General features: G+C 61.5%; 2 protein-coding genes across 6 annotated transcripts in view; one reads left to right on the top strand and one right to left on the bottom strand.

Moving 5' to 3' along the window:
• Positions 1 to 900: 900 nt before the first annotated feature.
• On the bottom strand, positions 901 to 19,637 carry PGAP2 (post-GPI attachment to proteins 2). 3 transcript variants are annotated; one of them, XM_059840242.1, is made up of 6 exons: positions 19,543 to 19,637; positions 15,683 to 15,856; positions 14,365 to 14,617; positions 11,210 to 11,304; positions 2,708 to 2,816; positions 1,946 to 2,224 (listed from the first exon to the last, which is right to left on the bottom strand). In XM_059840242.1, exons 2-6 carry the CDS (start codon positions 15,845 to 15,847, stop codon positions 2,094 to 2,096), a joined length of 753 nt encoding a protein of 250 aa, XP_059696225.1. In that variant the 5' UTR covers positions 15,848 to 15,856; positions 19,543 to 19,637; the 3' UTR covers positions 1,946 to 2,093. The 3 variants fall into 3 exon arrangements, with proteins under 3 accessions (XP_059696222.1, XP_059696225.1, XP_059696223.1); XM_059840240.1 differs by having other exon boundaries at positions 11,198 to 11,304; XM_059840239.1 differs by lacking the exon at positions 11,210 to 11,304 and having other exon boundaries at positions 901 to 2,224.
• Positions 19,638 to 19,962: 325 nt separating this feature from the next.
• NUP98 (nucleoporin 98 and 96 precursor) overlaps positions 19,963 to 23,150 on the top strand; it is a 37,473-nt gene continuing 34,285 nt past the window's right edge. For 2 of the 3 annotated variants that reach the window (XM_059840244.1, XM_059840246.1), the window contains exons 1-2: positions 19,984 to 20,091; positions 21,326 to 21,472. The gene's annotated coding sequence lies outside the window, so the exon portion shown is untranslated. Of the gene's footprint in view, positions 20,092 to 21,325; positions 21,473 to 23,150 lie in introns of all 3 variants that reach the window. The other variant, XM_059840245.1, reaches the window with a different exon arrangement.

Below are 23,150 nucleotides of genomic sequence, written 5' to 3' on the forward strand. Positions count from 1 at the left end.
CCCTGTCCGGGTCCCACTGTGGGGCTGGCGAGGTGCCACCCCGGTGGGGTTTGGTGTAGCAGTGGGTTCTGGGACGAGGAGGGGACCCTGTGATGCCACGAAGGGGACACAGCCCTGCCCTGGCCCAGCACAGCCGGATGAGCTCATGGCTCTTCCCCTCCCAGCTGCTCCCGGGGCGGCGGCAGCGAGGGCAGGGCCCCACCATGGCCCGGGACAGGGGGAACAAAGCCCCCGGCAGCTCCCCTGCCCCAGCCCAGCCCCAGCCCCAGCAGTGCCAGCCCCTGCCCTCCTGGCTCCAGGCTCTGTCCCCGGGGCTGTGCTGGCCCTGGCCCCGCAGCAGTAAGATCTGCAGGATCAGCAGCCAAGTGAGCGGCCCCAGGAGCTGGGCGGGGAGCGGGGCCGCCAGCTGCAGGGTGGGCTCAGTCCCACGCCTGCAGCCCAGCTCCTGGCTAGTTCCCAGCCTCGCTGAGCCTTCCCGGGCTTCATCCGGCACCCAGGGGCCATGTCCCACACCACAGCCCCAAGAGCCAGGATCCACACCCCACACCCCAGCACTCAGGACTGACATTCCACACCCCAGCAATCCACACCCCACACCCCAGCACCCAGGATTCACATTCCACACCCCAGCGACCCACCTCCTGCAGGGATCTGCATCCTGAGCCCCACCTCCAGGGATCCACAGCCCAGAACCCAGGGGTCACATCTTGCACCCCAGCTCCAACACCCAGGATCCACATCCCACACTCCAGCCCCAGTGCCCAGGGTCCATGTCCTGAACCCCATTGCAGCCCCCACCCTGCCCATGGTGCTGGTCTGGACCTGCTGGCTGTTCCCAGGGCTGTGTCAGGGCCATGCCAGGCTGGGCCAGGTGGAAATGCTACGGAGGCTGCCGAGAGCTCACAAAAATACTTAGTGCTTTATTTCCACCTCAAAGCCAAGGCGCCGCGGGGGCAGCGTGTCACACGCATGCAGGGACACGGATGGAGCCCATGGATGGGGACACTGACGATGGACACGTGCAGCAGGACTGCTCGAAGCCAGCTCAGCCCCAGCTCTGCCAGGGCCCCACAGCTCCCGCTGGAGGAGGCTCTGCCCAGCCCTGGGATGAGCACTGGGACATCCCAGAGGACTCTTGGTGGTGGCTGTGCTCAGGTGAAGGGCAGGGAGGGACCCACACTGGTCCTTCCTGGCCAAGGGTGGTGTGGGACGAGCCCTGGCAAGGGCAGACCTCCCCAAAATCAAGACAGCTCCAGGTGCCCCTTCCAGCAGCATTGCAGGAGGAGCTTGGGGACACTGTCAGCCCCCATCTGCCATCCAGCCATGTCCCCTGTGCCCTGGCAGCCAGAGCTGCACACTGGGGGCACTGCTGAACCCCAGCAGTTCCCAGCTCCAGCCCCACGTGACAGGGGAAGCCATGGGGACACTGGGGCAAAGACCTCCAGCACCAGCACACTCACCCTTCCTCCTCAAACTGGGTTGGAACGGGCACAGCACCCCTGGAACAGCGTGTTCAGCTGGGAGGGCTTCTGGGGAAGGCAGGGGCAAGACGTGGATGCTCCCAGCACCTGCTCTGCCCTGTGTGCTCCCACCCTGCTCCAGGCAGTCCCTGCATGGCCCAGCACCTTCCCGCTCCCCTCCTGGGCACTCAGGCACACATGGGCCAGGACCCTGCCCCAGCCCAGTGCGAGACCAGTGCCTGAAGCCAGCCCAAAAGGCCACCAGCCCTTTTTGAGGACTTGCCCCAAGACCTCCAGCCTGGAGGAGGAACCGTGAGACCTCTCAGACCAAGAAAGGACAGGGCAGGGCTGGACCCCTGTGCCCCAATACTGGGAGCAGCATTGTGCTCTCCCTGGAGCATTCTCCAAAGCAACAGGCAGCAGGTCCCTGTTCCTCCTCTGTCCTGTGCTCCTGGAGCTGGAGGGAGCCAGGGCAGGGGGTCTCTGGGAAGAGACTGCAGCTCCCCTGGAGCAGAGCTGCAGGTGCAGGAGGGACAGACACTCTGGGGTCTGGGCAGGATCCTCGCAGCAGCTCCACAGCAAACACCCAGCCCCGGCAGGACAGGGAAGAGGAGCCCCCAGCAGCGGGGCTGGCTAGAAGTGCTTGTCCTCCAGCAGCGAGCTCACCACCAGCTCCTTGTTGCCGAAGTCCCAGAAGGCAGTCATGTGGAAGGCCATGTTGGAGAGGACAACCAGGTACTCCAGGAAGGCGAAGACAGTGTACACTGCGGGAGGAAACTCAGCAGGTGAGGGGGACCCACAGCTGCATCTGCCCCGGGAGCTGGGGGTGTCTCTGGGCCACCTGTCTGGGACAGCAGAGCAGGGGCTGGGAGGCTTGGACCCCACCAGGGAAGAAGTGTGGTTGGGCACCTGGAGCTTCCCTAGGCTGGGATTTGGAAGGCAAAGCATCACAGTAGGAGGATGTCAGACAACAGGAAGAATTCTTGGACATCATAGGAATTTTTTCATAGAAGGGGTGGTCAGGCATGGAAGAAGCTGCCCAGGGAGTTAGGAGTGCCCATCCCTGGAATTGTCCAAGGAAGGCCTGGAGGTGGCACTCGGTGCTCTGGGCTGGGGACAAGGTGGGCATGGGGCACAGCTGGGACTTGCTGATCCCAGGGATCTCATCCAACCTTAAGGATCCTGTGATTCAGTGATTCTGGGACCACCCAGCCCCTTCCCCACATGCCCCCCAGCAGCCCCCTCACCTCCAGGGCCGCAGTACCAGTTGTGGTGGAAGTAAACGCACACGGCGAACGCGAACGTGATGAAGGTGAAGAAGAAGAGCAGCTGCTTCCACTTGTACGACTTGCGCTCCTGGAAGAGGCCAAGGGCTGGCTGATGACACAGCAGCCATGCCATGCCATGCCATGCCATGCCATGCCATGCCATGCCATGCCATGCCATGCCATGCCATGCCATGCCCATCCCAGGGAAGCTCTGCCCTTGCCCTGCACAGCCCCAGGGGGGTCTCTGCATCCTGGCTTCTTGTGCAGAGCCCCCCAGGCCAGCCCCAGGGGTGGCTTGGGCAGGGCTGGGTGATGCCAGGGGTGCACAGGGCTCACACCTACATGGAAATACAGCGTGTGAGGGAGCCACAGGGTCCCAACAAATATGGGGCCCCCGGTGCTGGGGTGCTCAGGGGATCCCTCAAGGACGGGCCAAGGCTCTACCAGAGGCAGAATCCCAGGCCTGGGTGGCTGCAGGTGGCTCCAGGGCACAGGGAATTCACTGGGTGCTGCACCCTCTCACCCACAACAGCAGCAGGGAGGAGGAAACCACATGAAGGGCGGCAGCTGGGGCGGGTGCTGCGCTGGAGAGCTCGCCCAGCCCGCCCTGGCACTGGAGGGGCCCCATCCTGCCCCCCAGCACCTCCTCTGATGGGGCAGGAACAGAGCATGGGGATGCTGCCAGCGGCCCCATACTCCCAGCTCACTGCTTCTGGCCCCCAGAGCTCAGCCTTGGTGACAACCTAGGGGCCAGGCCTGTCCCCTGTGATAGGATCCCAACCCACTGCCCAGCACCCCAAAGCTGGGGGCTGGGGGTGCAGTGACCCCGGGGCAGCCACAGCAGGTACTGACTCCAATTCCCTTCCTCTATTTCTCCTATCACTCTGAGGGTCATGGATAAGAATCCCACAGCCTGGGGGGCAGAGGAACCCCAAGCCATGTCTGGAGCCCAAGGAGGGTGCAGGGGAGCCCTGGAGCAGGGGGGCTGCAAGGGGGAAGCAGAAGGGGCTGGGGATACCACAGACAGCCCTGGCTGTTACAGGTGGGAGGGGAATTTCCCCCTCGCCTGACGCTTCATGTGAGACAAAGATTCCATTCTGAGGGAGTGCTGATAATAAGGAAAATTTAAATTGCCCCATCACACTTTCCATTACCCCCGTAACGCGTGCCAGGGGCTCGGCCAGGGAGGAAAACCCAGAGAGGAAGGACGGATTCACGGGCACTTCACCGTGCGGGGACACGCGGGTGACGCCACCCCAGCCCACGGGGGCTGGGCTGGTCCTTCCTGCTGGGACTGACGGTCCCCCTGGCCAGCAGCAGCCCAGCCGGGCGCGGGGCGTGAGGAGCAGCGGCGGCACCGGGAGCGGCAGAGAGCCCCGAGCCGGGGCCGGGGCGCGGTGCCGAGTTTCACACCGGAAAAGCGGCTCGGAACAGCCGCTGTCACCGCGCTGTCACCGCGCTCCCACGGCAAACGGCTGCGCTGAGCCCCGGCGCGGCCCCGCCGCACCCACACAGCCCCGCCGGGGCCTCCCGGGACCCGCTGCTCCCGGCAGCACCGAGGCACAGAAAGCCCGGCTCATCCAGCTCCACGCCCTGGTCCTGCCGCAGGACCCTGAGATGGCCCCGTGGGAGCCACCCCGGGTCACCACCTTGCACCGCTGGGTGCCCTCTGAGCTCCCCCTCTCCCGGTCTGGGCCGGGATTATCACACGGACAATTAGGTGTTAATCCCTAATTCCAGGGCACAGCTGGCTCAGCCGGTGCCAGGGGATCACAGGGCAGCACCTGGTGACATGCCACAGTGCTGAGCAGAGCTGGCTTGGAAGGTGGCACCTTGGGGAAGGTCCCTGCAGGAGCATGAGCAGGATGCCCAGGCACAGCAGGGGGACCCCCGTGGGATGGGGGAGCTGGAGTGCCACCCTGCCCTGCTGCAGCAGGAAGGGAAAGGGCCAGCCCACACTTCGGGCAGCATGGTGGGAGCTCCAGGAGCTGCTGGATGGAGGAGCTGCCCATCTCCTCGCTGGTGTGGGCTGGACCCACTGCCCTGCTCAGGGCTCAGGCAGTGCCAGGCACTGTCCCTGCTTCCCATGGCCCCAGCTGTGTGGGGATCCCCCACCTGGGGACAACCCAGGGAGCCAGAGGAGGGCACCAACATTAGAGGGATGGAGCACCTCTGCTGTGAGGAAAGACTAGGAGAATTGGAATTGCTCAGCCTGGACAGGACCAAGAACCCCCAGGTCAGAGGCCTGGAGAGGAGCTGGGAGCTCCAAGCACCCTGGCAAGAAGCCATGAAACTCTGGCTGCCTGTGAGGAAAAAGGGGTAAGAAAATCCCAAGGACAGGGTGCTCCCAGCTGAGCTGGTGCCAAGCTCCCCTGGCTGTGGCTTGGCTGTGGCTGCTGGGCTGGCACAGCTGGGGCTGCCAACTTCCTCCTGGCAACTCAGACTGGGGCACCCGTGGCCCCTGCAAGGAGTGTCACACAGCCACCCCAGCCCTCCGTGGCTGCATGTGTGTCTGGCTCAGAAAAGCACAGGGGAATTATATTTAGTGCCCAGCTGGCGGGCCGGAGCTGAGGCACATTCCCCAGCAGGGGAAGGTGAGTCAGGAGCAGGAGGCTGGACAATTTGGGGAGGAGAGAGTGGCTGCTCCCAGCCCTGGGGGCACACTCTGGGACCAGGGCAGGGCACACCCTGGAATGCTGCTCCCAGCCCTGGGGGCACACTCTGGGATGCTGCCCCTAGCCCAGCCAGCCCGGGGGGCACACTCTGGGATGCTGCCCCTAGCCCAGCCAGCCCGGGGGGCACACTCTGGGATGCTGCTCCCAGCCCACAGAAAGCACAGGGAGTCTCATTCCCCCACGCTGGGGGAGCCCCAACCCCTGCAAATGTAGCTCTGAGGGCTGAGGTGGCTGCTGAGAGCTACTGGCAAGGAGGCACAGGAACCTCCTGCTTCTTCCACTGCCTCCAGAGAGAAGAAGGACTGTGCCTAGCCCCCAGTCCCTGATGGGGACAGGGATGACAGTGATCTTAACTCAAACAGGAACAGCTCACTCTGCAGGGCCCTCCCAGGCACTGGTTCTGCCTGGGAGCCACCATCCCTTTCTGAGGGACAAGTGGCACCTGCAGGGCTGCGTGTCACACACCAGTCCCAGCTCCCCTGGAGGGTTTCCGGGTGTGTGCAGAGAGCCTGGAGCCAAAGGGCCCCACACGGAGCTCAGCTAATTACAGAGGGCTTGTCTGAGCTCCGGCAGAGCTCCCAGGGGCGCTGGGGGGAGCTGGGGTGAAACCACGCGTGGTCACCGAGGTGCTTGTGGTCCCCGCTGCTCACACGGCCCTGCTGGGCAGGGACACAGCTCAGCCACCCTGCTCCAGCTCCGGGGGCTCAGCTGGCCCAGGGGACACAGGGAGCTGTGCCCCAGAGGCTCCCGTGCCTTTGCACTGGCTGCAGCCTGGGCTGGGCTCAGCCCTTGTGCCCTGCAGATGCCAGGGGAGTGGGACATTGTGGGACAGAGCCCAGGGGCTAAGGGCACAGCAGGACACAGCTGCACTAGCCACAGCATGGACTAGAAGTGACCTCACAGCCCACCCAGTGCCACTCCTGCCATGGCAGGGACACCTCCCACTTTGCCAGGCTGCTCCAGCCCCAGTGTCCAGCCTGGCCTTGGGCACTGCCAGGGATCCAGGGGCAGCCCCAGCTGCTCTGGGAATTCCATCCCAGCCCCTGCCCACCCTGCCAGGGAACAATTCCTCATTGCCAAGATCCCACCCAGCCCTGCCCTCTGGCACTGGGAGCCATTCCCTGGCTCCTGTCCCTCCATCCTTGTCCCCAGTCCCTCTGCAGCTCTCCTGGAGCCCCTTCAGGCCCTGCCAGGGGCTCTGAGCTCTCCCTGGAGCTTCTCCTGTGCAGGTGAGCACCCCCAGCTCTCCCAGCCTGGCTCCAGAGCTCCAGCCCTCTGAGCATCTCCGTGGCTCCCCTGATGGGCCTGAGCCAGCCAGCCCTGTGGCCACCACATGCACACACTGGTGTCTGCTGGGGCCACCATCCCTGAGCTGGGGGGGGGAAAGTATGTTTGCAAACAAGAAGTGAAACTGCTGTGCCCCACTGCCCAGCTCTGCAACTCAAGGCTGGGGGGAAGGAGGGTTTTAAGGGCAAGCAGCCAGCCAGGAACAGCAGAGCTGCCAGCCCAGGTGGGCACTGCCACACCACGGCCAAGCACCAAGCACAGGGTGCAGTGATCAGCCACAGCTGAAGGCTCTCAGGCTCCATTTCCCTTTTCCACAGAATCTCTCTCCTCTGCTTTGCCCCCTCCCCTCCTTTTCTCTCTCCTGCTTTCTCTTTTCTCCCCTCCCACAGAGCTTTATTTTCCTTTCTCTCACCATTTGCCACCTCGAAACTGGAAACCGCCTGTACTTCCCCATTACAAACCAGTTCCTCTGCACCTTCCTGCCCTCACAGAACACCCGTTGCAACAGGAGCCCTGCCGGACATGAGAAGCTTTTGCAAGACCAATTCCTGTCTCTTCTACAATGCCAGACCTGGGGAGCTCAACCCCCACCAGCAGCACTAAAAGCAGTGCCAGCCGTGCAGTGGGGAAGGCACAGCCCCCTGTTCCTTCCTCCTTCCAGCTCCCCACACGGAGCTTGTCCTGGTCCCAGGTTTGGCCCTGGAGAACCTGAACCCTGTCAGGACCCTCTGCTGGGGAGGAGGGGAGGACAGAACACCGCAGGACCAGAGCCATCCCTTGCCTGTCCCCTCCTGCCGTTGCCAGCTCCAGGGCTGGGGGCAGCAAATGTGAACAAAGGCTCCACAAGGGACACCAACCGAGCCAGAGTCTGTCCCCAAGATGCTGTGATGCACACGGAGGGATCAGCTGTGCCCTGGCCCAAAAGAGCCCCCCGAGTGTGGCTGGGCAGCTCACTGGCACTGCCCGAGCCCTTGGATGTGGCAAGGACATGGCAGTGGCACCTCCCGTGTCCCACCCTGCCGAGCCAAGCAAACCACGGGTGTCACAGGAGCTGTGCCAAGCCTGCCAGGGCCACCAGCCGTGAGCAGAGGGCTTGGAGTCCGAAGAATCCAGGCAGAGTGGGACAAGCCCGAGGAGACCCCGCTCGGCCTAGAGGACCCGTGGGAAGAATTGGCGGCACGAGCCCAAGGCGCATCACCGGACACGGGGCCGCGGCAGCTGCAGAGTGACTGAGTCCCTTAGCCAAAGGGGCCGCCTGCTGGTGTGACAAGCACTGTGCCATCTTCACCCCGACACAGCCGGTCTGGGAGCTGTGTCAGCCTGCAGCGCCTTCCTCCTCCTCCTCCCTTACCCATCACCCTCGTGCCCTGGGCGACAGCTCCATCCTGTGGCCGCGCATGAAGCGGGCGGGGACACCAGAGCTGGCGCAGGGACATTGGAGCTGGCACAGGGATACTGCACCCGCGGTGGCCTCAGGTCAGGGCTGGCCCTGGAGGGCTCCTGTCTCCTCGGGGAAACCCCCAGCTTTGGGGGGACCACGCAGCCCCGAGGGCAGCTCCCTTCTACCAGCAGGGTTGTTCCAGGATGGGAGGAGGAAGTGAGTGGTGGCACTGTGCCAGGTGGTGGCATGCTCAGCCAAGGAGTCACCACGTTCCCTGTCCTTCCCCACACGGATGTGCAGATTCCTTCAGTCCATGTGTAAAGTCACAGAAACCAAGGAGGCTGGAAAATCCCTCTGACACCATCGAGTGCAACTGCACCCCAGCATTGCCAAGGCCACCGTTAATCCATGTCCCCAAGTGTTACATCCACACAGCTGTGAAATACCTCCAGGGATGGGACTCCCTTGGCCTGGGAAGCTGTGCCAGGGCTGGACAGCCCTGTCTAGGAAGTGATTTTACCAATATCCAATGTGAACCTCCCCTGGTACAGTTTGAGGCTGATTCCTCCTGTCCTGTCCCTGTTCCCTGCGAGCAGAGCCCAAACCCCCAGTTAGCCCCTCCTGTCAGGAGTTGTGCAGAGAACGTCCCTGCTTAGCTTCCTTTTCTCCAGGCTGAGCTCCTTCAGCCCCTTCCCCAGCTCCATTCCCCTCCCTGGACATGCTACAGCCCCCCAAAGGCCCTCTTGCCTTGAGGGCCCTAAAGCTGAGCCCAGGATCTGGGATGCCTCACCCCTGCCCGTTGCAGGGGAGATGAACCAGCCCCAGTGGGTGATGTGGCAGGGGAGGAGATCCAGGGCCTTGGAGGTCTCACCCAGAAAAAAGTCAAGCCAAAACAATATGACAGAAATAAAGGAAGCTGTGGGAAAGCTGCCAGGGAATGACTGTGAGCTCCTGCTATTCCCATATCAGCAGAGAGAACAGATCACTTCCCAGTGAGCAAGGAGACTCTCAGCATCTCCACAAGTCGCCTTCCTAAGGAGTCCTACGGCCAAAACAGCTGCTGGAAGCTTCTTTCCCAGGTCTCTGGAGTCAGGCAGCAGGGACAGGCTCGGTGAATTGGCGGAAGGGGAGGATAAGCAGTGGTGACGGGGCAGGAGCTGCTCTGGGACTGCAGGGCTGGGCCCCCAGCACTCATCCTGCTGGGACTGCAGAGCTGGGCCCCCCAGCACTCATCCTGACAGGACTGCAGAGCTGGGCCCCCCAGCACTCATCCTGACAGGACTGCAGAGCTGGGCCCCCCAGCACTCATCCTGACAGGACTGCAGGGCTGGGCCCCCCCAGCACTAATCCTGACAGAACTGCAGGGCTCAGCCCCCCAGCACTCATCCTGACAGGACTGCAGAGCTGGGCCCCCCAGCACTCATCCTGCTGGGGCTGCAGAGCTGGGCCCCCCAGCACTCATCCTGCTGGGGCTGCAGAGCTGGGCCCCCCAGCACTCATCCTGCTGGGGCTGCAGAGCTGGGCCCCCAGCACTCATCCTGACAGGACTGCAGAGCTGGGCCCCCCAGCACTCATCCTGACAGGACTGCAGAGCTGGGCCCCCCAGCACTCATCCTGCTGGGACTGCAGAGCTGGGCCCCCCAGCACTCATCCTGACAGGACTGCAGGGCTGGGCCCCCCAGCACTCATCCTGACAGGACTGCAGGGCTGGGCCCCCCAGCACTCATCCTGACAGGACTGCAGAGCTGGGCCCCCCAGCACTCATCCTGACAGGACTGCAGAGCTGGGCCCCCCAGCACTCATCCTGACAGGACTGCAGAGCTGGGCCCCCCAGCACTCATCCTGACAGGACTGCAGAGCTGGGCCCCCAGCACTCATCCTGACAGGACTGCAGAGCTGGGCCCCCCAGCACTCATCCTGCTGGGGCTGCAGAGCTCAGCCCCCCAGCACTCATCCTGCTGGGACACGGACCCCAGGCACAGCACCCACCCTGCAGCCCTGCTCACAGTCCCTTGGGAGAGGCTTGTCTGGCCCTCAGCAGCCTGCCAGTCTGGGCCACAGGCACACACTTCCCAAGGGCTCTGCTCTGCAAACTGTCACCTTTCTGGGGCAACACCGCCCCCAGACCCCTCCCCATTTAACACTGGGACCACAAAGGCTGGACTAGGATCAGCTGGGGAGAAGTATCCCCGGGGGAAAGGACAGAGATCCAGGCAGTCCAGATCCACAGGTGAAGGCAAGTGTGCAGGAGCCACGTGGGCACAGAAACAGGACCTCACAGCCTCAAACCTGCATGTCCTGCCCTGCCCGTGGCTGCCAGTGCCCACAGTCCAGGGCAAACCTGGATGTCCTGCCTGTGGTCCAGGACTCACACCACAAACCAGCATAGAAGCTGCAATGGGGCCAGGAGCCCCTGGCTGAATCCTGCACTGGACCTGCTGACCCCACAAGCAGCCCCTGCACCCCCTGACCCTTCCCCAGAAAAGGAGCCAGAGCCAGCCAGCTCACGGTCATTCTGGAGCAAAGGCAGAACAACTCCTGCTGCCCACTGCTCCCAGCTTGCAGGACCAGCAATTCCCAGCACAGGGAAGCCAACTTCAGCTTAGAAACAGGCATGGAGAAGTGATGAGCAATCCCAATCCACAGGGATGCTAAGTGGTTTCCAATATGATTTCTCAATGAAAACTTAATCAGATTCTAGGGAGGAAATCCTTCCTTAGGAGAATGGGCAGGCCCTGGCACAGGTGCCCAGAGCAGCTGGGGCTGCCCCTGGATCCCTGGCAGTGCCCAAGGCCAGGCTGGACACTGGGGCTGGAGCAGCCTGGGACAGTGGGAGGTGTCCCTGCCATGGCAGGAGTGGCACTGGGTGGGCTTTAAGGTCCCTTCCCACCCAAACCAATCTGTGGTTCTATGATAAAACCAGAAAATAGGAAATGAAAAGCTTCCTTCACATTTTGGTTTGGTAAATGGATTTTGGTGAGTTCTTCCATTTCACCTGCTGCTGTTGGCTCCTCTAGCACCTGCTCAGGGTTATTTCACAAGCAAGGACAGCCAAAGCCCTCCAGTGCCAGCCCAGAGCCCCCTGCCAGCTCCCAGCACAGAGAAAAGAAAGGAAAGTGTCTGTACCTCAGGACTTACTGTGTGTTTCTTAGTCATTCTCCAGAGGATGCAGGTGAGCAGCATGTGGCCCAGGGCCGACGTGATGAACACGATGAAGGCATTTTCGTGGATTGCTGGGTTGACAAACAACAGGTTTGCTGTTCAATCCAAGCCAGGAGCACAAGGGGAATGTGGGGCAGGATTTGGGAGGACTTTGTGCTCTGCTGGGAGCTCCAGCAGATGATAGTGATGCTGGTATTCTGGTGGGGTCTTGGCAGGAGACAGGCACAGCATGGTTCCATAACCTGTTCATGCTGCCTCAGGAGCCCCCTAGAAGGGGATAAAAGTGCCTGGAAGGATACAAAAGTGCCTGGAAGACTTATCCCAAAGTGCCAGGAGGGTGCTTTTGTGCTCTGGGACCATGGCTTCACATGGCTGTAAACTCAGGGACCCTTGGGTGCAGCTCAGCATTGCCACTGTTTTTCTAGAGATGGGGAAACTGAGGCATGGGGAAGGGGGGCTGCAGAGTGAGTCAGTCCAAAATCCAGAAAAGTCCATCTTCTGGCCCCCTGTATTACCTACCTGCCCATTAGCAGCAGCCTCATCTGCAGCACTGAGGTTGCCTTGTGTGTACCTGGACTAGCCCAGGTACAGGAACTGGCTGGGAAAGCAGCTGGAGCAAGGCTAAGGCAGAGCTGCTCCCAGGGCCCCAAACCCCACACAATCCCTGCACCTTCAGGTGAAAGATTTTCTTAAGTGCTGCTCTGAAAAGAACTTCCCAGCCCCTTCTCCAGAAGCTGAACCTCAGGCTGGATTCCCAACCACCCGAACACCAGGAATGACCATCCCTGTCTGCCCTCTCCATGCCAGGGGAAGGGAAGCACGCGAGGGGTGAGGTGCCAGCAGGTGGGAGAGGTCAGACCGGGGTGTCCCGCAGGGATGATTAACCTGAGCACAGCAGCTCAGAGCTGAAACTTTCCCCAGAGCCAGGGATTAGTTTGGGGTGAGGATCCCAGGAAGTGGGTCAGCCAGGGCTCTGCACCGGGCCAGGCCAGGCTGGCCCAGCTGGCCAAACCTCAAAGCAGCACCTGGATTTCCAAGGGCAGGGCCCTGGCCCAGACAAGCTGGAGAAGCCCCTGGGGCAGGTCAGGCTGCAGACCCTGCCATGAGAGGACACCTTGCCTTGGGGACAGGGAAGGCTGGCAGGGGAGACAAGGAAGGTGAGCTGGACAGGAACAGGCCCCAGAACACAGACCTCTGTTGGAATGTTGGGGGACACAAGACAGATGATGGACTTTGGACCTGGTTAACATAAGAGATTTGATAACAGGATGCCTTGGCAAAAGCAAATGGAACTTTGGAAATTAGACCTAGATTGTAAGAAGATTAAATCAGACAGGTTTAAGGTTTACCAGAAAAAGAAAATCCCATTAAACTCTGCAAGCAAGAGATGTTGTTATATGCATAAGTTTGTGCATATGATTTTAACCTAATCATTGTAGTACACATTACTAGTCTCCCTGAAATAGTGCATAAGTGTTTGTAGCCCACAATAAAATTGGATTCTGATCACCAAGACAGTGTCCCTGTCTCTCTCCATCACTGACAGACCTCCCATCAGCAGGAGGTTCCTGCCCTGCCATCCCAGTCTCTGGGCTCTGCCACAGACCATCCTCAGCCTCAAGGGCTGAGGGAGATCCTGGGACTCTGCTCAAAGCACCACAGCCCTGAATCCCACAACAGTTTGGGTTGGGAGGAACCTTAAAAACCTTTTCATCCCACCCCTGCCATGGCAGGGACACCTCCCACTGTGCCAGGCTGCTCCAGCCCCAGTGTCCAGCCTGGCCTTGGGCACTGCCAGGGATCCAGGGGCAGCCCCAGCTGCTCTGGGCACCCTGGGCCAGGGCCTGCCCACCCTGCCAGGGAGGAATTCCTCATTGCCAAGATCCCACCCAGCCCCGCCCTCTGGCACTGGGAGCCATTCCCATTGTCCTGGCACTCCATTCTTTGTTCAAAGTCCCTCTACAGCCCACAGCTGGACACACTACCCATCATCACCATCCTGCTGTGCAGGGAAAGCCAACACATTATTGTCCTGCTGATACAGGCCAGCACAGGGTGTGTTCCCACTGTGACAGCACCACCTTGCTGGCTCCTGCATTTCAGTGCTCTCCAGCTAACCCCTGCTGCCTCCTCCAGATTCTAGCATGAAACAGCATCTGCAGACCAGCACTGGCACTTATGTTCCTCTGAGATGAGACCATGTGGGGGAAGAGAATTTCCCAGCCTGTCGTGGCCAGGTTCTGGACACATGGATTTAACCTGAACAACTCTGATTCTGTTTCCAAGAGCTATTAGAGGGCTGGAGCCCCTCTGCTCTGGAGCCAGGCTGGGAGAGCTGGGGTTGCTCATCTGCACAGGAGAAGCTCCAGGGAGAGCTCAGAGCCCCTGCCAGGGCCTGAAGGGGCTCCAGGAGAGCTGCAGAGGGACTGGGGACAAGGATGGAGGGACAGGGCACAGGGAATGGCTCCCAGTGCCTGAGGGCAGGGCTGGGTGGGATCTTGGCAATGAGGAATTGTTCCCTGGCAGGGTGGGCAGGGGCTGGTCCAGGGTGCCCAGAGCAGCTGGGGCTGCCCCTGGATCCCTGGCAGTGCCCAAGGCCAGGCTGGACACTGGGGCTGGGAGCAGCCTGGGACAGTGGGAGGTGTCCCTGCCATGGCAGGGGTGGCCCTGGGTGGGCTCTGAGGTCCCTTCCCAATGCAAACCAGTCTGGCATTCTGTGACTCTATGGAATTTTGCCCAGAAATTCCTGGGGAGGGTATGTGAAGGCAGCTGGAGCAGAGCCAGCTCAGAGCCCAGCCCTGCTGTGGGGATGGAGGGTCTGACCCACCTCACCCACCTGCCCTCAGCCCTGGATCAGGCCGGGGCACACGGGTGGAACCAGGTGCCAAGGCCTGGTCCAGGCTTCCTCCCCAACCGGAACCCAAGGCTTCAACCAAGCATCAGCAACCAAGAACTGTGGGAAGAGCAGGGCTATTTGCATGCTATGCACACTTAATTCCTCTATAACTACTAACTTCAGTGGAATCTCTGGGGGCTTTTAACTGTTTTTTCTCCCCTAACTGCCTCATTGCAAAGCAGCGGCCCAAGGCAGGGCGCAGCAGGGCAGGGCCTGGGCGGGGGGTGACACCTACCATAGTTTTCGGTGGAGGACACGTAGGTGAGGATGAGGAGGGCGAAGTTCTCGAGCAGGTTGAGCAGCAGGGTGACGTGGCACAGGCGCAGGTAGCGGGGGTGGGGGCAGTGGCAGCTCTGGTAGTGGTTCCAGTAGGCCACGGCCACGAGGACGCGCGGGGCCGAGTGCAGGCCGATGCACAGGCGCCACACGTAGCGCTGCGGGGTCTCGCCCCCAATGGCCGCGCTGATGGACGGCAGGTAGTTGGGCACCTGTGGGGACAGGCACACGGCACAGCAGTCAGCTCTTCCAGACACTGAAACTGTCCTTTTTGTAATTCTGACTGAGCTAATTCCTAGCCCCAAAGCAGGGAATGTATTGTGGCAGTGCTCCGGTCCATCCCATGGGGTCGTGGATCCCACAGCCCTGCTGGGGCAGCCCTGGGGTGCTGAGGGGCTCTGCCCAGGTACCTGCTCAGGTTTCCTGCTTTTACACTCCTGATTGTCCATAGAATCCCAGAATGGTTTCAGTTGGAAGGACCTTAAGGCCCAAAGACACCTCCCACTGTCCCAGGCTGCTCCCAGCCCCAGTGTCCAGCCTGGCCCTGGGCACTGCCAGGGATCCAGGGGCAGCTCCAGCTGTTCTGGGCACCCTGTGCCAGGGCCTGCCCACCCTGCCAGGGAACAATTCCCAAGATCCCATCCAGCCCTGCCCTCTGGCAGTGGGAAGCCATTCCCTCTTTCCTGGCACTCCAGACCCTGCTAAAATTCTCCTGCTGGAGTGAGATGTCTCCTGCCCTCCATTCCCAGCTCATGTCCAGCTGCTCATCCAGCAGCCTGAAAGCCCAGAGCCCAATCCCATCCCACACGGAGCTCCAGGCCCTCCCTCCCCAGACACCTGTGGCTCCTCTAACTCCAGCAGACCTGCAGGTGGCAGCTCTGGACCAAGCTCTCCCCAGGACAATGTACTTCCCTTCAGCTTCCCCACCTCTATTCCTCACTGCAATAACCCCCAGGATGCCCAGTCCAGACACCAGCACCAGCAGTCTGTGCTGCCTTCAGTCCCAGCACAAAGCCAAACCTGCTGCTGCCGGCCCTGAGGCATCACACGGACATGGAAACAACGCAGCTTGTTCTGGATTCTGGAACACTTTGGTGGGAAAGCCCAAGAGAGGAGCCCAGAGGAGAAGAGAGGAATCCAGAAGGTGGATAGGAGCCCAAGAGGTGAAGGTAGCCCAGAAGGAGGGAGAGGAGGCAGGAGAGGAGACAGAGGAGCCCAGGAGGACACAGGAGCTCTGCCACCCCCAGGACCATGGCTTTCTCCCAGGAGTCTCTCACCCCACAGTGGGTCGCAGTCGTCTCACGGAAGTTGAAGAGCAGAGACCAGATGACACAGAAGAGGAACCCAAAGAGGGGGCAGAACACAGTCCCGAGGGCCAGCGTGGTGAAGCGCAGCCGGAACAGGATCCCGTCCCGATCCAGCGGCAGCGGGACCTGCAGCATCTTGGAAACCTGGAAATAAACAAACAAACGTCGGCTGGGGGGCTCCGTCCTGCCCTAGGCAGGGTGGCAAGGTGGGCATCAGTCACAGGCTGGGCTCGATGACCCTGGGGGGCTTTTTGAAACTCTGGGATTCTGTCCAGCCCCACACAGCCCTGGGCAGGGACCCCACACGGCTCAGACCCTCACACCCTGAGTGACCCCACAGACACACAGCTCAGCCCCTCACACCCTGAGTGACCCCACAGACACACAGCTCAGCCCCTCACACCCCCTGTGACCCCACAGACACACAGCTCAGACCCTCACACCCTGAGTGACCCCACAGACACACAGCCCAGCCCCTCACACCCTGAGTGACCCCACAGACACACAGCTCAGACCCTCACACCCCCTGTGACCCCACAGACACACAGCTCAGCCCCTCACACCCTGAGTGACCCCACAGACACACAGCTCAGCCCCTCACACCCTGACTGACCCCACAGACACACAGCTCAGCCCCTCACACCCTGAGTGACCCCACAGACACACAGCTCAGCCCCTCACACCCTGACTGACCCCACAGACACACAGCTCAGCCCCTCACACCCCCTGTGACCCCACAGACACACAGCTCAGCCCCTCACACCCTGAGTGACCCCACAGACACACAGCTCAGCCCCTCACACCCCCTGTGACCCCACAGACACACAGCTCAGCCCCTCACACCCCCTGTGACCCCACAGACACACAGCTCAGCCCCTCACACCCTGAGCGACCCCACAGACACACAGCTCAGCCCCTCACACCCCCTGTGACCCCACAGACACACAGCTCAGACCCTCACACCCCCTGTGACCCCATAGACACACGGCTCAGCCCCTCACACCCTGAGTGACCCCACAGACACACAGCTCAGCCCCTCACACCCCCTGTGACCCCACAGACACACAGCTCAGCCCCTCACACCCCCTGTGACCCCACAGACACACAGCTCAGCCCCTCACACCCTGAGTGACCCCACAGACACACAGCTCAGCCCCTCACACCCCCTGTGACCCCACAGACACACAGCTCAGCCCCTCACACCCTGAGTGACCCCACAGACACAAGGCTCAGCCCCTCACACCCTGTGTGACCCCACAGACACACAGCTCAGACCCTCACACCCCCTGTGACCCCACAGACACACAGCTCAGCCCCTCACACCCTGAGTGACCCCACAGACACACAGCTCAGACCCTCACACCCTGAGTGACCCCACAGACACACAGCTCAGCCCCTCACACCCCCTGTGACCCCACAGACACACAGCTCAGCCCCTCACACCCTGAGTGACCCCACAGACACACAGCTCAGCCCCTCACACCCTGAGTGACCCCACAGACACACAGCTCAGCCCCTCACACCCCCTGTGACCCCACAGACACACAGCTCAGACCCTCACACCCTGAGTAACCCTACAGACACACAGCTCAGCCCCTCACACCCCCTGTGACCCCACAGACACACAGCTCAGCCCCCCACACCCCCTGTGACCCCACAGACACACAGCTCAGCCCCTCACACCCTGAGTGACCCCACAGACACACAGCTCAGCCCCTCACACCCCCTGTGACCCCACAGACACACAGCTCAGCCCCTCACACCCCCTGTGACCCCACAGACACACAGCTCAGCCCCTCACACCCCCTGTGACCCCACAGACACACAGCTCAGCCCCTCACACCCCCTGTGACCCCACAGACACACAGCTCAGCCCCTCACACCCTGAGTGACCCCACAGACACACAGCTCAGCCCCTCACACCCTGAGTGACCCCACAGACACACAGCTCAGCCCCTCACACCCCCTGTGACCCCACAGACACACAGCTCAGACCCTCACACCCTGAGTAACCCTACAGACACACAGCTCAGCCCCTCACACCCCCTGTGACCCCACAGACACACAGCTCAGCCCCTCACACCCCCTGTGACCCCACAGACACACAGCTCAGCCCCTCACACCCTGAGTGACCCCACAGACACACAGCTCAGCCCCTCACACCCCCTGTGACCCCACAGACACACAGCTCAGCCCCTCACACCCTGAGTGACCCCACAGACACACAGCTCAGCCCCTCACACCCTGAGTGACCCCACAGACACACAGCTCAGCCCCTCACACCCCCTGTGACCCCACAGACACACAGCTCAGCCCCTCACACCCTGAGTGACCCCACAGACACACAGCTCAGCCCCTCACACCCCCTATGACCCCACAGACACACAGCTCAGCCCCTCACACCCTGAGTGACCCCACAGCTGCAGGATGGGCAGACAAAGAAAGGGCACCCCGACACTCACAGAGAACAGGGAGCAGGGCAGAGCAGGGCAGGGCCATTCCCTGCAGCCCTCCAGAGGGATCTGGTAGGAAGGGCACGTGAACTCTGTCCCGTGGCATCCATCCAGACCATTCCCTGTGCTCGGAGCAGCGCTGACACAGCCGGGCCACCGCTGTCAGTCCCGCCGGAGCCGCAGCTCCTCCGGCACAGCCCCGGCTCCCCCGGCCCGCGCTCGCCCCGCCGCACCCGGCCCTGCACGGGCAGCGCTGCCTGGAGCTGGGCCAGGGCAGGGATAGGTTGGGTATTGTGAAAGGTTCTTCCCCAGAGGGTGCTGGCACTGCCCAGGGAATGGGCACGGCCCCGAGGCTGCCAGAGCTCCAGGAGCCTTTGGCCAGCGCTGCCAGGGATGCCCAGGCTGGGCTTGGTGGGGTCCCATCAATGATCCTTGCGGGTCCCTTCAGCTCAAGCCATTCCATGACTCCACACACCCCCGGCTGCAGGGTTAGGGCAGCACAAGCCCCAATCAGCAGCAAAACCGGGGCTCATCAGGTCGGGAACACGGGGACAGGCACGTCTGGAGCCTGGCAGGCCCCAGAACAGAGGTGCCCCAGCCCCGAGGGATCAGGCTGGGATGGATCCCACCTCCCGACCGCCCGGCTGTGGGACAAATCCGATTTATGGACAATCCCTGATCCGTCTGGGCAGTGCCCCAGGGCAGCACGGCCACTCTGCCCGCACCAAAAGCCCCCCACAACGGGGTACCGAGCCCCAGGGAAGGCACCGACCCCAAGCAGCGAGGGGCCACAGAACGAACGCAGAGCTCAGCCCCACCCGCGCTGCTGGGCACGAAGAGAGGGAATTATTTGAGGATTAAAGCAAAGAGAAAGGGAAGCTCCAAAGGGCCGGGACTGGGTGTGGAGGGTGGTCCCCTGCCGCCTCAGGCTCCCCTCCCCGGGACCCCCTGAGGGCTCCCCACAGCCCGGAGCGGGGGATGGAGCCACCCAAACCCTGCTCCTCCCTCGGGGGGCTCGGCCACAGCTCCCTGTGCCGTGGGACACCCCGGGGAGCCCACGGCAGGAGCCCCGCAGCCCCTGCCCTCCCTCCCCCCGGAGGTCTCACCCAAAGAGCGAAAATAAAAGGCAAATCTTTTGTGTCACGTGTTGAATGGCCGCGACCTGTCCTGCAGGAGACGGGCTGCAGCACCCCGAGAGCTGCCCCAGGGACCGCACACCCCCTTAGAGACCCCCTGAGACCCCTCCCCAGGCTCCCGCAGGCGCCCCCCGCCCCAGGACCCCCAGGCTCCCGCAGTGAGTGACCCCTCGGGGCAGCCCACATCCGCCAGGGACCGTCCCTGGGACCCCCTCCCCAAAACCCGCGTGCCCCCGCTCACCGCTCAGCCCCCGTGGCACTGCCCCATGGCCCGGCCCGGCAGCCCCACCACGCCTCCTCCGCCTTTTCCGCCTCCTCCTCTTCCTCTCTTTCTCCCACCTCTTCCTCTTCTTCCCCCGCCCTCAACCACGCTGCGGCCCCTTTAAGAAGCGAGGCCAAGCTCCCGCGCGCCGCGATACTCGATTGGTCCGCGCGGCAGAAGCCCCGCCCCCTCAAACGCCCCGGATGTCAGGGTGGCGCCGCGACGCGGGCCGTTCTGGACCCTTCCGCGGCGCAAAGCCCCGCCCTCTTCGGCGCCCGTTCAGCCAATGGGCGCTCAGTGCGCCGCTCCGCTTTGCCCAATCAGCGTTGAGCTCAGGGCGAGAGCTGGTGGGCGCGGCCAATGGGAGGCGGAAGCGCGGAGGGCGGGGCGGCGCCGAGGCGGCGCGCGGGGGAGGCCGGGAGTGCGCGCGCGGGCTGTGACGCAGCTGCGGCCCCGTGAGGCGGCGGCGGCGGCACCGCGGGCCCGACCCGGCCCGGCCGCTCCGAGCGGCGCTTCTCGGCACCCGCGGTGAGTACCGGGGCCTGCCGGGGCTGCCCTGCCCGCCCCCCGCGGGCAGCGACGCGGCCTGGCCACCCTGCCCTCCCGGCGTGGCTGTGGCGCCGCCGCCAGGCCTTTTGTGCCGGGAGACCGGGCGGTCCCGGAGTGGGGGGGGCGCGGGGAGGTCCCGGGACGGAGGGAGGGCCGGAGGGAGGCGGGGAGGCCGTGAGCGGCGGGGATTTCCCGGCAGCCGTGCACCGGCTACCTCCGCAGTACCTGGCCGCTTTTGGGGATTTTTAGGCCTTTTTGGTTGTCCCGGTGCGGGTCCGGTTGGAGATTCCGGGTGTTTTCCACAGGGGATACGCGGCTCTGGATGCGGGTAACGGCCCGGCTGTCCCCGGGGCCGGGAGTTATTTACTGTCGTGTTAATTAGTCGTAGTTTAAAGTTAGCTTGGTTATATGTGGGTTGAAGTTTTGTTGATGACATGGGTTTCTTTGGGTGGTTTTGGGGGATTTTCTGCTGTTGCTGTTAAACTTCAATTACAGCCTTTTGGCGTGAGGCTTCCCTCAGCTGGGGTTGCAGCGAGTGGGAGTGGAATCCTGTGTAGAACCTTCGAGTTTTACTAATTCTGGTCCAGCTCTTGGGTTCACAGAATCCCCGAATCCCTGGGACTGGCAGAGCCCTCCCAGCCCAGGGAGTGCCAGCTGTGCCCCATGGCCACCTTGTGCCCAGCCCAGAGCACTCAGTGCCACCTCCAGGGGACACCTGCAGGGATGGGCACTGCAGAGCTCCCTGGGCAGCCCCTGCCAAGGCCTGAGCACCCTTTCCATGGGCAAATTCCTGCTGCTGGCCAAGCTGAGCCTGCCCTGGCCCAGCCTGAGGCCGTTCCCTCTGCTCCTGTCCCTGTGCCCTGGCAGCAGAGCCCGACCCCCCCGGCTGTCCCCTCCTGGCAGGGACTTGTGCAGAGCCACAAGGGCCCCCTGAGCCTCCTCTGCTCCAGGCTCAGCCCCTTCCCAGCTCCCTCAGGAATTCTCCAGCCCCTTCCCAGCTCCCTCAGGAATTCTCCAGCCCCTTCCCAGCTCTGTTCCCTGTCCTGGACACTCTCCAGCCCCTCCAGGTCTCTCTTTCTTTGAGGAGCCCAGAACTGGACACAGCTCTCAAGGTGCAGGGGAGGAGGGGTGGGTTTGAAGTAGAACAAAATGCTTGCTGTGGGAGGGGGAAATCTTTCCATAACACGTTTTCTCTTAAAATGTGATTTTTTAGTTTTCTTCTTAGGTAGAGTTTGGCGTTTAGTGATCTCAGGACAATGTGAGAACAGTGACTTAGGAAAGAGGAACCACAGAAAATGAGTGACTTGTGAATTTGCAGATAAGGCTGAGAGTCACAACATCGGACAGCTGGAAAGTGCAGGTGATTTTTGTCAGGCCTGAAAGGGAAACTTGCACTGGCACAAGGGGAGGTGACTGAAAATATTCCATAGGAATGGAGAGGTGTCTTTGGGAGCAGGTCCTGGTGAGGAGGGAGCTGGGGGGGTCAGACTGGAGAAAAGGATGTGCAGGATGGACCTTTCCACTCCCGTAACTCTCTGAGAGGAGGCTCAGCTTGGCCAGCAGCAGGAATTTGCCCATGGAAAGGAGGCTCAGGCCTTGGCAGGGGCTGCCCAGGGAGCTCTGCAGTGCCCATCCCTGCAGGTGTCCCCTGGAGGTGGCACTGAGTGCTCTGGGCTGGGCACAAGGTGGCCATGGGGCACAGCTGGCACTCCCTGGGCTGGGAGGGCTCTGCCAGCCCCAGGGATCCCATGGGAGAAGGTGAGGAGGGCTCAGGGTGCAGTGTTACCCTGTCCCAGAGGAGCTCTCCCAAGGAGCTCCTCTCAGCTTGGGGAGCTCTGAGAGTTTTTCAGAGCAGCTTTTCCTGGCTTTTACCAGGATCATTTCACTGAAATTCTTCTTCTTATGACAAAGAAAACCTCTAAGGATTTGCCTGTGGATGTGTGGAGACCCTTAACACTCCAAAATTGTGCTGTGTGTCTGTTGGAGGTGACACTAAAAATCATCTTTTTGGTCTCCTGCCAGGGGAGTGTTGGATTGGGCTGGTGGTTCTGGGCTGATTTAGTCTCCAGCTGCTCAGAGATGGGGGGAGACTGTGGCTGCTCCCAGTCTGGATTTGGCCATTCCCAGAAAGTGCTGTTGGTGTTAGGGAAACAAACACTTCAGTTTCAAGGATGGGCACATGGATGTAGCCATTTCCCTGGGGGAGGCTGTGCTGGGCAGTGCCCAGTCCCTCTCTGCTTGCCTTGGGCACAGGGAAAGGGCAGCTTTGGCTTTGACTGGAATAGTTTGCCTTGGGAATATTCCTGGTGGGGGCCATCCTTGAACTGCTGATGTTCTTAGTTCTGCAGTGCTGTGTGTGGCTACTGCTGCCAGGAGTACCTGGGAATGCAGGGGAATTCCTCGTTTCCTGCTGAATCTGGAGAGGGGTGGGGTAGCACTACCATTTTTTTTTGTTAATAGACATTATTTTAGTAATGTGTATTTTTTCTAGTTAGCGTTGTCATTTTCTTGTGGCTAATATGGCTTTTCATGGATCATTACAGCCATTATTTTTGGTTAACATGGCATTTTTGGAGGTAATGCTAGCTTTTTTTAACTTTGGGTTTTTTTGGGTTAACATGGCATTTTGTTTTTCTAGTTCTAACTTTTTTTTTTTTTGTTGCTAGTAGTGTTTTTTTGGGGATGATATGAGCATTATTTGCGGTAGTACTGGCTTTTTTTGTTAATCTGGCACGTTTTTGGCTAATCTGGAATTTTCAGTGGTGAAGCTGCACGAAAACACCCCACAATTCCCTGACAGTGTGCCTGAGGAGCTGTGGGGATTGTGCTGGATTTGTTGACAAACTCGGAGAGCTGGAGCAAAGTTTGTATCTGTTTGTGCTGGGGGAGGAGACTGGGGAGAGGCAGCAGGGAATGTGCTGTAAAAAAACCGTGGGGGCTGGAGAGGGAACTGGGCCCAGCCAAACTCCCCTGGACAGCAGCTGCCGGGAAGTGCAGGAGGGGAAAGCAGAGGGAGGCTGGGTTCCTGTAATCCCTGT

The sequence above is a fragment of the Haemorhous mexicanus genome, chromosome 2 (genome assembly GCF_027477595.1).
Source record: "Haemorhous mexicanus isolate bHaeMex1 chromosome 2, bHaeMex1.pri, whole genome shotgun sequence".
Taxonomy (NCBI): domain Eukaryota; kingdom Metazoa; phylum Chordata; class Aves; order Passeriformes; family Fringillidae; genus Haemorhous; species Haemorhous mexicanus.